The sequence below is a fragment of the Hyperoodon ampullatus genome, assembly GCF_949752795.1.
Source record: "Hyperoodon ampullatus genome assembly, chromosome: 2".
NCBI classification, from domain to species: Eukaryota; Metazoa; Chordata; class Mammalia; order Artiodactyla; family Ziphiidae; genus Hyperoodon; species Hyperoodon ampullatus.
In genome coordinates, this window is record NC_136915.1 from 146,658 (window position 1) to 159,641 (window position 12,984).

Here is a 12,984-nt window from a genome sequence, read left to right on the forward strand (position 1 = left end):
CTGCTCCCCGGCCAAGGCTCCCGACCCCACAGCTTATCCTCCTTTCAGTTTTGGATGCAAAAACACAATTTTTAAAACGAAAACACATGATTTAAGAGGAAAAGAATGAGTTTCCAAAGACTCTCTGGGGGCGCCTGCAGAGCCCGGTGCAGACCGCGCGGGGATCGGACCCAGGCCCGGGGCGGGGGTGCTGCACCCTGGGCGGCTGCAGACAAACCAGAGACAGAGGAGGCGCAGGCGCACCCCAGGCCCTGCAGCGTCGGCCGTGCCCACGGCATGACTGCACGCCAACAGAGCCCCGCTCCAGGTCAGCCTCCTTCGTGGGGTAGGTGCGTCTCACCCGCCACCATAAGCTGCGGCAGGAGGCCAGCCCCACGGTGGTTTACGTCCCCATGGCCGCCACTCCAAGACTTGGAACAGCACTTGGTCCTTTCTGGTCTCTTATGTTGTAAAAATAAAGCCCTATCCACCATCTACGCCCTGCGTGGGCACGGACCCCAGGGCCTCGGCTCAGCCGCAGCCGGGAAGCAGCACACCTGACTGCCTGGTGAGGTGGGAACACCACGCAGCAGCCCCCCATGAGGCTCCAGGGGGGCAGCCCTCAGTCGTCCTCGGAGAGCTCTAGATCCTGCAGCTCGTCCTCCGGCCCCTGGGCCAGCTGCCAGGGCTCCTGGGGGTCCGGCCCCGCCTCTGTGTCTGGGCTTCCATCTGCAGGGAGAGCGCACAGCTACATAAATTCTGCTTTATCAGGAAGAAGCCAACCTGGGAGGTTACTCATCACTAATTAATCACAGCACTAATTAATTTATCGCTGCTGCTGTTGCTGGGGGCCAGAGCCAGCGGGGATGGAGCAGCTGGCCCAGCGTCCCCGGGGGCGGGGGCGGGGGCCCAGCTTAGAGCCGATGGCCCTGCCCACCCACCGGATCCCCCATGACAGTCTCAGGCTCCAGACAGATGGGCTCAAAAACCACGGCACCCCGCACCCTCAGGAACCACTTACCCTCTGAGTCGCTGACTTCCTCCACCCTCTGCGAAGCTTTTGGGGACTCAGGCGTCCCTGGGGACCAAGCACAAGAGCCCATGGGGGTGGGCTCCAGCAAATGCACAGAGGGGCAGCTAAGGCAGGATGGGGGCTGGAGCACAGCCCTGGACCCCACTTTCCCTTAGGGCTCCTCTGTTCAAGTGGGAGGGGAACCGCCTGAAAGGTGGTGGTGGGAGGGGGTGACCCAAGGCCTGGGGGCCCCCACCTCAAAGCCAGCCCCGAGGCAGAGGAGGGCTAAGTGTCCTTCCTCTGGTTCCATGAGGTGGGAGGCCTGCCAGGCCCAGCTGCCCCCTCCTCCCCCAGGCCCCACCTCTCTCTGGGAAGTCGGGGGCGTCGTCATCGTCGTCCTCATCCTCAGCACTGTCCAGTTCAAAGAGGTCCTTGAATTCTGCCCTGTCCTCATCCTTCCTGTCCGCCACCTTGCGGCGCTTTACCTCTGGGAAGTTCAGATCTTCCAGCTGCAAGGACAGGGACCCAGAGCTGCAGGTGAGGTGGGCTCTCAGGGCTGCCTGCCCACCGGCCACGGCCCAGGCCCAAGCCCGACTCACGTTCCAGACCCAGTCCTGCGCCCTCCTGCCCCGTGAGCCCCTCCTCTAGCCTCCAGCCCACCCCCCCACGCAAGGACCCTGCTTGGCCACTTGGGACACTTGGTCGGCATCACTGGGTAGGGTTCCTGGACAGCCGCCCCGCCAGGCCAGTGAGGAGGCCCGCTAAGTGACGTCAGAGCTGCAGGCTCCGACCGTCCTCCTCCCCTCACTTTCAGCCGTCACTCCCAGAACAGATGGCCTGCCCACACTGACACCAGGACAGGGATGCAGACAGTCATGTCACTTGGCACGAAGCTGTTCCCTCAGGTCACAATGTCATGCACCCACCGATCAAGCCCAGACCCAAACACAGAGCTAGAGCTCTTCCTGTACCTCCCCACTGGCCCTCCTGGTGTCCACAGGCTGGCCTAGGTGACAAGGTCAGCCCAGCACTCGCTCCCCCAAAAGCCCCAGCCCGTCAGGCCTGAGGGGCAGCAGCCTCTGCCCCAGCACAGCCCTGGGGCCTCTCCACCTGAGGGTCGTGGGAGAAGCCCCCAGACTCTACCTGGTTCTGCCCGCCATCCGCCCCATCAGAGCATCGGCAGCACCAGCACACGCTGCAGCGAGGGTGGCTACGGGCAGCACCCACCGACCCCTGCTGACGTCCTCCCAGCCGTGCCCACATCCCCGACGCACCCCCGCCCATACCCGCTCTTTGCCACTGATCTCCAGCTGGATCTCACGGTCCCTCAGCTTCCGCCACTGGCTGTAGTACTTCGTGAGCGGGGTCCCCTCCTCCCGGGTCCGCTTCTCCCAGGCATCCTGTGCAGGGAGATCCAGGGTCATGTCCCACCGCAGGCAACACCCCAAACCTCAGCCACACACTGACCAGTGTCCCCCGGGCCCCGGCACCAGCCCCCAGCTGACCACTGCACGCTGGTCGGACACGCCGAAGGAGACCCTCTGGCGGAGGCTGCGGACGTGTTCTGCGTTCTCCTGCACCTTCTCGAGCAGCTGACGCACCTGACGGCAGTAGTTGGCCACCTTGCACTCCCGGAGGAAGGATTTCAGCTGCAGGAGAAGGGGGGCTCGGCCTAGCCCCAGGCACAAGGCGGCTCTGCGCCCCACGAGCGGTGACCGCAGGCAGGCGGGGGCGGGTCATGGGTTCCTGTGTCTCAGAGCCCTGGGGGATGCACCTGAGGTGGGGGGAGCCCCAGTGCAAGTGTGTGGGGGGGGCGGCGGGGGGTGCTGCGTGACTCTATGGCCCAGCCCTTAGGGACCTGTGGGGGTCGAAGGGCTGACGGGAGGATGCCCACCAACCCCGTGGGCCAGGCAGAGGGGTGGGCAAGGCCAGCATGGATCCACCCTCCAGGCCACATCCCGCCTGCTGCCTGTCTGTCAATAAAGTCGTGCTGGCACACGGCACACTCGTTCCTTCCTGCGTTTCTGTGAATTTTTTTGCACTTCTGTGGCAAAGTTGAGCGGATTGAGAAACCCCGTGATTGAAGAGCCTAAAATATCTACCATCTGACTTTTTACCAAAAACGTTTGTTGACCCTCTTCTAGACCATGATCCCCAAGACTCAGAGAGAGGACGACGCGCACACACCTATGTCTGAGCGACCCCGCCCCACTCCCCACCAGGGCCAGATGGGCACGGGCCTCCCTGAAATGAGAAACACCTAGGCTGAAAGTAAACGGATCTCCAAGGGGCTTCTGAGAGGGAAGATCCCCCCCCATCCCACCCCAAATGTCGCCTGAAGAAAAGCTGAGGTGGGCGGCCAGGGCTTCCTGTGACCCCCTAACGTCTCCTACCTCCTCACCCGGCCCAGGAGCACCTGGGAAAGCATGCAGTGAGGCCAGCCCGACCCAGAGCCGGGGGCCGGTCCAGCCTGCTGAGCCCCAACACCCCCAGGAGCCCTCACGGCTGGTCTGGGCCCTGGGCTGTAGCAGGCTAGAGGGGGGCTGACAGGTCCCGGGGTCCTCCTGATGCACCCGGGCCAGCGCCCTCCTCAGGCTCCACACCCAGGCATGTACCCCAACACCACGGCCCCAGGGACCCAGCTGCCAGGTGGTGCCGGCACAGAGACCCCAAGCTGACCAGGCTCTGCCACTGGCCCTGTGCGGCTGTGACAGGGCTGCCTTGCTCTGGCCCCAAGCGAGGGGCGCCAGTCCGTCAGGAGGCGGTCTGGTCTGCTGAGGGATTGGGCCCACAGAGGGACTCGGGCGGGGGGCAGGGGGCACACACCTGCAAGACAGCGGGCAGCGCCAGCTCGGGGAATGCAATGCTGTGGGCCTGACCGTGCAGGTACTCCAGGCTGAGGTCGTACAGCTGCTCCACCAGGCCGTCCTGAGGCAGCGAGGGAGCGGGCGGCGTCAGGGCGGAGGGGGGCTCAGACCTCGGAGCCACACTCGGGCTCAGGCTCACCAGGCTACCCCAGCCCCGGGAAGCCTGGAGGTTCAGGCCTGGAGGGCAGCGGGCCTTCTCCCACCCACACTCATCTACCTCCAGTCACCCCGCACGCTGGCCTCGGTGCCCTGCGACATCCTGCCGTGACCCCACCCAGGGCGTCCCCGGACCCTTCTGCAGGCTGCGCTCACCCGGTACGCCTTCTCCTGCAGGTTGACCTTGGACAGCTTCAGGATCACAGCAAAGTTGATGGGTCTGGAGCTCATGCGCCCCGGCCTCCTGTTGAAGTCGACCTGCTGGAAAATCTGCCCCAAGGACCCGTCAGCCCAGCCTGCCCGCCCCAGTACCCTGGGTCTCTGGAGACCCATCTTGAGACCAAGGACAAGTGGCCAGACACAGTGCCAGCCCCGCGGCCTCACAGACACCACCCCCTACCCCCACAGTCTGCTCACCTTCCAGATCTCTGGTCCCCAAGGGAGTCCCTCTGCCCTAGAGCAGGGCCCTGGCCAATGGGGCAGGACCAGGCCACACCCTTACACACTGCTGCTGTCCCCCTCCTGAAACTGGGCCAGGAAGCCATGGGAACCAGTGTCTGGAGACAAAGAAGGGTCCCTCCTGCACAGGGTGACCATCACTGCAATTTCCTCACCCACGATCGCCTCCCCACAGCCTGGTCCCGGCCCTAGTGGATCTCTAGCCTTTGGACTGAAGCCTCTCCCTACCTAAGCTACGTGCACACGTATACACACAGGTACACATGCACAGAGGCAGCAAAGGGAACACAGCTTTGGAATCAGACGGGGCTTCCAGCCCAGCTCCGCCGCTCACTCTAATCTTGGGCAAACACCCAGATCGACCCAAGTCTGTGCCCTAAAACCAGCGCCCTTGGGCCAGCCCAGCAGAGCAGCTGTCCTCACCTGCGGTGCCACTCTCGCCTATCGGGCAGGCACCGTGCAGAGTAACGCCCTCACAACACCTGTGTGCTATGGGCAAAGAGCCAGCACTCAGGAGAGCTGCGCCGGGCTGGAGTGGTCTGGCCACACGCGGCGGGAGGCGTCTTCCCTCCTGCACCCTCCGCCCCCCCCACCCCGAGCATCCGCTCACCTCAAGGATGAAGGGTAGCACCGGGATGAAGGTGCCCGTGCCCTCCGAGAGCAGCGTCAGGGCGCGCACGCAGTGCATGCGCAGCGGGTAGAAGCGGGCAGTGGGGACCAGCCTGGGGGTGTGGGAAGGCGGGAGTGAGCAGAGACCCCAGACTCAGAGACCCCCAAACCAGCCTCAGCCGCCTGGCCCAGCTGCCTCTGAACCCCCCCCACCCACTGGGCTCCAACCTTAGGAAGGGCTCCTCCCCGGCAGGGTCAGCAGCCGTACCAGCCTCAGACAGGTAAAAGCAGGACAAAAGGCCCCAACCGAAGTCGCAGTTCTAAGGACCTGCCTCCTTGCTCAGTTACGGTGGCGGGGAGGTCGGGGCGGGGGGGACCACACCCCACCTGGCTAACGACTCAATTTCATTTTAACACGTGAGACAGCAAAACTTTTCTTTCTTCTCCTTTCAGGAGGACAAGGATGCCCTCTGCTGGCCACATGTGGCTCCGCCAGTCTCTGCCCCCAGAGACCAACAAGACCGATATTCATAGGCAAACCAACTGCGGCAGGTCACTGCAAACCTGCTCCGTCCACAACGTCCAGGCAGATAAGCCCCAATCCCTTCAAACTGCACACAGCCCCCTCTACCCCGCGTCCCCAGAATGCACGTGTGTGCGGCGTCCTGGACTAAGGTACCAGGTCACAGGCAACCGAGAGGCCCAGCTGACAATGATTCTGGGATGTCGGGGACAAGGCCATGGACAGCCTCAGCCCAGACCTTCCTCAGGTGCTGCCAAGTCACAGACACCACACCTGGAGGCCCCAGCTGCCAGGGGCACTGGCCAGACCATCTGTGAACAACCCCGACCCTACCCTGACCTCCAGGACAGTCTCCTGTCAACTTCTCCCTGTGTAACCCTGGCCCTGAGCCCCAGGACACCTATGTAACCCTGGCCCCACCTCCTTCGGCCCTTGGGGCAACCCCCCGGCCCCGACTCACTTGATGCAACCGATGACAACCTGGGACAGGGGGTAGATCAAGGGCCGCAGAGCTTCGCTGGGGCAGATGGTGCTGAGGGCGCGGCACCACAGGTAGAGGCAGTGCACGAACTGCCAGTTGTACACTGACTGGTACGTCTCCTGGGCAGAGTGCAGTCCACCCAGGTCAGCCCTGGGTCCCCTTCACCTACTCCACAGCCCCCACCAGCAAGGACCCTGGCGCCACCAAGGGGCTGAGCTGCCTCTCGCAGGAGGCCCCGCCCCCCCTCCCCGCAGTGGGTCAGGCCCCGCCCCCGCCCACCTTCTTGCGCGTGGTCATGGCATTGCGCAGGTGGATGGCGAGCTGGCGGATGTAGAGGAATGCGTGCTGGTAGGCGACGCCAGCGTCCAGGGCCAGCAGCTCTGTCAGAGTCCGCTGCATGAAGTTGACGAGGGGCAGGGTGCTGGGGGAGGTGAACCTGCAGTTCCTCACGTACGTGATGTACATTTGCTGCCGGAAACACCTTAGTCAGAGCCACCTTTGAGCTCCCAGGGCCCCATGCCCCCACCACCCAGCTCCAAGCCCCCTGCAGACACCCGGGCCTTTCCCTCAGAGCTGGCCTCAGCAGGAACCACAGCCCAGCCACGTGTGCCGCAGACCCCCCTCTGCTGCACGGCCCTGCTTCTCGAGGCCCCGCTGCTGCTCAGCCCACCAGTCCCGGGCAGAGTCTGCAGTGCCGAGAGGAAGGGTCTTACGGGGAAGGCTAGACACCCAGGAAGGAGGGAGCTGCAGCATGAATAACCGTGGGAACGGGCAAGGGACGTGGACGGACCAGAAGGGAAGGAGACAGAGAAGCCCCAGCTGCCCGCCAGGCTGATGCAAGGGGCTTCCAGAGGGTCCTGTGCAGGGCAGGCCACCTCAGGTTTAGAGCCAGGCAGCAGGGTCGCCGCCCTTCTCCACGTCTGATGTCCTCGTCCACTGAGGGGAGAGCTGTGCAGGTCACTCCATGTGGAGCCCCAGGGGGACCAAGGGCTCCTGTCCCCGTGCCGTCCCGTCCCCCACTTCTCTTGGAGGAAGCCATGACGAGGACCTGGGTCTGCCCAGGGTCACAGCACCCGCGAGAAACACCAACCACAAAGGCAGCCTGCCCAGCCCTCAGGTCGAGACCTTCAACCCAGACCCTAGTGCAAGAGCCGGGGGCACCACTACCTTGAGGACGGGGCTCAGGAAGACGTCCTTCTTGTGCCGGCAGACCTTGACAAGGACCAGGAAGGCCAGCACGCGCAGCGTCTCCTCACCCGTGCCCCACAGGACCACCATCCTCTGTGGAGGCGAGCTGTCACCGCCTGCCCTGGCCCCACCACCCCGCCCCAAGCCCGGCCAGAGACGGCCCTTCCCACAGTGCCCCGGGGCACTCCCCGAGTTAGAGCTCAATCGCGGAGGAGCGAAACCAGAGCACACCACCCCTTCTGAAGGCCGTACGGTGAAAACTGACCTCTGCTGTCCAGAGCATGTACGTACGTGGGTGCCAGAAAGCTGTCCCCCACCCCCCAGGGGAGCCCGTCCTCGCATGACTGGGCTGTGCTGCCTCGAGTGTGCCCCCAAGACAGAACCCCATGGGGTGGCACAGATGCCTCCTGCACTCCAGCCGGCAGTGGGGCTGCCCCGAGGTCAGCGCACCTTGAGCAGCATGCGGCACTGCTTGGGGAAGGTCAGGTAGTAGGGCACGGAGCTGCTGACGTGCTGGAGGATGGCCGCCACTACTGTCGCCTCTGCCACACAGGCCACCAGCTGGGGAAGCAGGAGAGGTCAGCGAGGCCCAGGATACGAGGAAGGATTGGACCGGTGGACGCAGCCAGGCCCCCATGTGACCCGGCAGGCCCCGCCCCCCGGAACTGCACCTGTGTGACGGAGCTCAGGTAAGCCTTGATGTCCAGCCGGAGCTTCCCCCACAGCGGGCTGCTGGATGGCTGCAACACCCTGCAGGGAGACCGCACCCTCCAGCTCAGACACGAGGCCAGCAGGAGGCCAGCAGGAGGCCAGCAGGAGGCAGCGGTGTGCCCCAAGCCACGTCCTGTCCAGGACACACAGTGTCCAGGACGCAAGGGCACATGGGCCCTGGGGTGAGACACCCCACACACACACATCTTTCCCACGAGTTCAGGGACCTTTCCAGCTGGATGAACACGAGAGACACACCAGGACTCTCTCAAGGGTGGCCCACAGCTACGCCTAAGGAGGGGTACCACCGAGCCCCAAGTCCCCCACAGGCCACCCCACCCGGCCAGAGGGCTGACCATCCTTCCCGTCTGAGCCCAGGGCCAGCCACTTCCCCCAGAGCCCCCACACAGACCCCTGGCCTCCAGCTCCCCACACTCCTCAGGCACCCACACTCTGCAGTCCCAGGTCTGACCCAGGCATCGCCAACCAGCACAAGCCGTCTTCCTTTGGGCCACATACAGTTTTTGTCGTTGTTGTTACCCTTGCGGCTTACAGGATCTCAGTTCCCCGACCAGGGACTGAATCTGGGCCACGGCAGTGAAAGCACCGAATCCTAACCACTGGACCACCGGGGAACTCCCCGGGCCACATACGCTTTACAGAGACCAAGTCATTTACACCTTAATTTTAGCAGCAGTGGCTGATGCTTAAGAAGTTTCTCAGACGTGTCACCTCTCAACACTTGCAGAACTCAGCATGTTAAGTGTCTGTTAACCCTGCTAACGTGTGCAAAAGAACCAAGAACAGGGGCCCCTGATAGCCTCCCCATGGGCTGAGGCCGGCTGCTGGGCACCTGGACCCACGACCCAGGCGGCGCTGCTGCTTCCTCCCAAGCCTGCTGTCCTCCACGGTGACCGCTCTCCCCACTGCAGCGGCCCCCACGGGCGCCCGCACCCAGCCAACGCCAGCACCACTTGCGCTGCCTCTTCGCTGCCAGCTCACTCACCGCCTGTGGCCCTCCAGCTGCCCTGTCCCCTCAGGCAGCCACCCCCACGTGGCCGCATCAGTCCCGCCCCGACCACCACCCCCAGGCCCAGGCACTCCCATCCCCGAGTCCCGGCCTCCTCCACCTCCCCTCCAGGGGGTCCCGGCGGACCTCTCCCTGGAGCTTCTTTCTCCCTCTGAGCAGCGTCGGGGCGAGTCTGACCCTCCAAGCCTTTCCTGCCTCCAGGTCACGGGGCTGCAGGCTCCCGGGAGCCCCAGGGGAACCACCAGCTGCCAAACGTCGGCTGCTCCCGTCTCCCTGCTGAAAACCTTCCACGGCCTGCTCTGCTCAACTGACCTCTCGCACCAAAGTCAAGGTCCTCAAGCGAGCATGGATGGGGCCCCTGCCTAGACACACACACTCGCACCAGCCAAAGAGCAAGGAGAGCAGACGAGACTTCACTTGTCCAAAGAGGAAAGAGAGAATCCTGACCCGGGAAGACGGGGGGGCAAAGCCAAGCACACGCTCTGTGGCCCTGGAGGAGGAAGGACAGGGCTGCCCCCACCGGGCCCTGAGTGTCCAGCCTCTCCCAAGAGCCCTGCAAAGAGCCTGGCTCTGTCCTCCACATCCCTCTGTGCCAGCTGGGTCTAGAGGGGGCCCCTAGGTCCCAGAGCCCCTGCCTTCCCCAGTGCAGGGCCCTGACCACACCTCCCCATGCCATCGTCTTCCCTCTTACCTGCTACTGTCCTTTGGGGCTTTTCTAAACAGCAGCTCCTGGAGACAGCCAAAGAGATCTCTGATGCAGAAAGTGACCAGAGCGTTGAACACTGCAATGAGGCGACCAGAGATGCCACTCTCAGGACAGAAAATGGAACATAGAGACTGTATCCCTGGTCCCCTCACCGCAGCTCACCAGCACTGTCCGTGACCTGGAATTTGCTGGTCTCAGTGCCTTCCTGTTCTCCTTGGGTGGTGGCCACGGCTGCTCGAAACGCCTGCACAACTTCGTGGAACAGCTTTGGAGTAAGCTGCCGCTAAAAGGGCAGAAGGACCCGGAACGTTGGAGGAGCAGTCAGCTGTGCTCGGCAAAGCGAGAGGCAGCTAGCTGGGGCTCCAGGAACCTGCTCTATGAGAGAAAGGCACGCTCGGCCACACCCTCAGACCAAGAGCAGAGGTGGGAGCCGTGTTACGGAGCCATGTGCAGGGAACAAGAAGAGTCCAGAATCCTCCTGGAAGGGCCACGGGGGAGGGGCTGAGGAGCCAGGATCTAAACAATGGCCAGCTCCAAGTGGTATCTGGAGTTCTCCCTTTCTGTCCTTTCTTTTCCCTGCAGAAACCACCGCAAGGCCCTCCGAAGGGCCCTGGCTCCACCAGCGAGCAAAGGCACAGAGACTATGTCCTGCCCACAGTAGACTTCAGAGAGCCCCGGAGAGAAACAGAGAAGAAAGGAGAAGGCGGAGGCCCTAGGCTCTGAATGAAGGAGAGAGTGCGGTCCTGATCCCTCCTAGCGTGCAGGGAAAACTGCGAGATTCTCTTGTGCTGAACGGGCTCAGAGAGGGCTCCTCCCACCTGCACTGCCCCAGATAAGGGAAAGAAAGCAAGGGGGCGGGAGCTGGGGCGGGGTCAGCGGCCCAGCCCACGCCACTTCTCACCTTTGCTGCCTGCTTCCATCTCTCAACCATGGCGAGGGTCACAGAGGCAGAATCCCTCCTCTTCCCCGTAGGTCCTCTGGGGACCCTGTCCTCCTCATCTTCCTCCTCCTCACTTGCTTCCTGCACCAGACACAGAGGGCCCCACTGGACCAGATGCAGAGGCCACAAATATGCCCCTGCCCCCGCCCAACTGTGCACAGGCTCTCACTTCCAGCCCGTCCGGCAGGGAGTGGAGCCGCTCCTCCTCGTCCTCAGAGCTGTCCGAATCACTGAAGTTCAGCAGGCTCTGGTCATTCTCCTGCAGGAACTTGTAGAACTCAGGGTCTTTGTCCTTCAGTCGAGAGAGCTGGTCCTTGTGCTCAGACGCACGGCCCCTGCGCCGGCTGAGAAGGTGGGGGTCATCAAGTCGGACCGGCAGGCACGGCCAAGGCCAAGGGGGGAGGGGGGATCAGGCTTCCCGTCCACCTCAGAGAACCTATGAGGCTTAGTCTGCTTCCTCCACAGCAGCTGCCAACGACCAAGGCAGGGGGATTGCCAGAGAGGAAGTTTTCAGCAGATCTCTCTCTGCCCCAAACTCCGGACTCATACATCCAACAGCCTCTGCACACGTGTTTCAAACCCAACGCGTGTTTCAAAACAACGCTGAACTTGCAGCTTCCCCCGAACTTACTCTGCCCACACACCGCTCTACCTCGGCTGTCGCTGACTCCCCCTTTCCAGGTACTCACGTGAAAGGTAAACCCTCTGCCTCTCACACCCAGCATGCACCCTGTCACGAGATCTCATCATCAATACTTCCAAAAGTCTCACGACTCCTCTCAAACCAGCATCATCTCTCAATTCGCTTGTCCACTCCAGCCGCTTACAACCTGCTCTCAGCACAGCAATCGGAGGGGCCCATCCTGTTACATGTTACTTCGCTACGACGTTACTTCGCTACTCAAAACCCTAGGATAATTTCCAACTGCACTGAGACGCCATGTAAACGGTCTACAAGATCCAGCCCCATCACCGTCTCTCCAGCTTCACCTCCTACTACTCTCCTCGCATTCCTGCCACAGCCGTGCTCAACTCTGCGTAAGGCTCACTCTCAACTCAGGACCTTTGCTGTTCCTGCTGCCTGAAACACCCAGACATTCTTCCCCTACGGCTGCAATTTACTCCCTCAGGTCTCCTAAAACGGCCTTATCCACTCCACCTAACGCTGCCGCAGAAGCTCCCACCTATGCTCCCTATTCCTCCAGCTCCTTCTGCTTTTCCTTCCTGTCTGCAGCACTTATTTCGTCCACCACCCTACATGCTGTGGCTTATCCAAGGCCGAGTAAGCGCTCGTAGGCCAAAATGAGTACTATTCTCCAGCATTTCCCAACACCGGGATGACTTGGCACAGAGCAGTCACTCCGTAAATACCGATGGAAGAATAAACAAGCCGAAAGGTATGGGGGAGAGGTCAGAGGTCCCTAGGTCTCAGTCCTGAGGCCCCAGGAGTGGTCAGCACCCTTCTGGTGGGGCGGGCCAGGATGGTTAAGTGGGTTCTGCTTACACACGGCCCGTAAAAGACGCTCCACTCACCTGGCCAAGGGACCCCCACCTGGCCCATCCGGGCTCCGGGCCGCTCCGCGCGCCGCCCGCGTCTCCGCCTCTGGGGCTCCTTCGGGCTCCGAGTCGGACTCGGAATCAAAGCCCGAGGCCAGGAACTCGTCCACCGTCAGCTCCGCCAGGCGCCTGCGGGCCATGCCGTTGGAGTCACGACTCCCTGCCAGCCCGGTGTGCCCCAGCCCGGCCGCCCCAGGAACACAGAGAGGCGCAAGGGGAGCCTCTCTGGATGCAAACACCCGCCGGGAGGCCTGATCGGAGCCTCAACTCACCGCTTGCGGGTCCACGCCGCAGCCATAACTGCAGGCCCGTAGCGTGCGCCCCACTTCCGGCCCCAGCAGGCCTTGCGCCAGGCGCACTTCCTGCAGGCAACCCCGCCCCTGGCCCCGCCCCGCCGCGCCCCGCCAGGTGGCTTTAAGGTTCTCCAACCTTGGCTGCGGCGGCATCCAGGCGGGAGGGCGCGTTCAGATCTCTTTTTGGGCGGGAGGCGCTCGGCCTCCCAGGGTGGCACGCGGGACGAAAGCTCCCTGCGCAGGCCTGGTTCAGTCACGGCTCCCGCTCGCTTCCGCTGAGGGACAGACTGCGGACGGAGGTCCAGCACCCGGCAGGACTGCGTAGGGCGGAATCCCGCCATTCCGCTCACAAATCTGTGACGTTTGCCAAAAAAGGCACTAATAACGACACCGACCTGGGGGAGGGCCGGGCCGGGTCACCCTCGCCCAGCCCAGCCCACAGCCCCCCCCGCCCCCCCCCCCCGGGTTCCGTG

At 63.2% G+C, this 12,984-nt stretch overlaps 1 protein-coding gene across 1 annotated transcript; it reads right to left on the reverse strand.

The window, feature by feature from the left end:
- Positions 1-68: 68 nt before the first annotated feature.
- Positions 69-12,531, reverse strand: NOC2L (NOC2 like nucleolar associated transcriptional repressor). The gene is made up of 19 exons (XM_079696344.1): positions 12,491-12,531; positions 12,195-12,347; positions 10,831-11,005; positions 10,623-10,742; positions 9,884-10,004; positions 9,707-9,797; positions 7,946-8,024; positions 7,725-7,835; positions 7,254-7,367; positions 6,366-6,554; positions 6,066-6,205; positions 5,084-5,195; positions 4,171-4,284; positions 3,818-3,919; positions 2,497-2,640; positions 2,278-2,391; positions 1,353-1,500; positions 1,001-1,057; positions 69-708 (listed from the first exon to the last, which is right to left on the reverse strand). Exons 1-19 carry the CDS (start codon positions 12,514-12,516, stop codon positions 602-604), a joined length of 2,217 nt encoding a protein of 738 aa, XP_079552470.1. The 5' UTR covers positions 12,517-12,531; the 3' UTR covers positions 69-601.
- Positions 12,532-12,984: the final 453 nt, after the last annotated feature.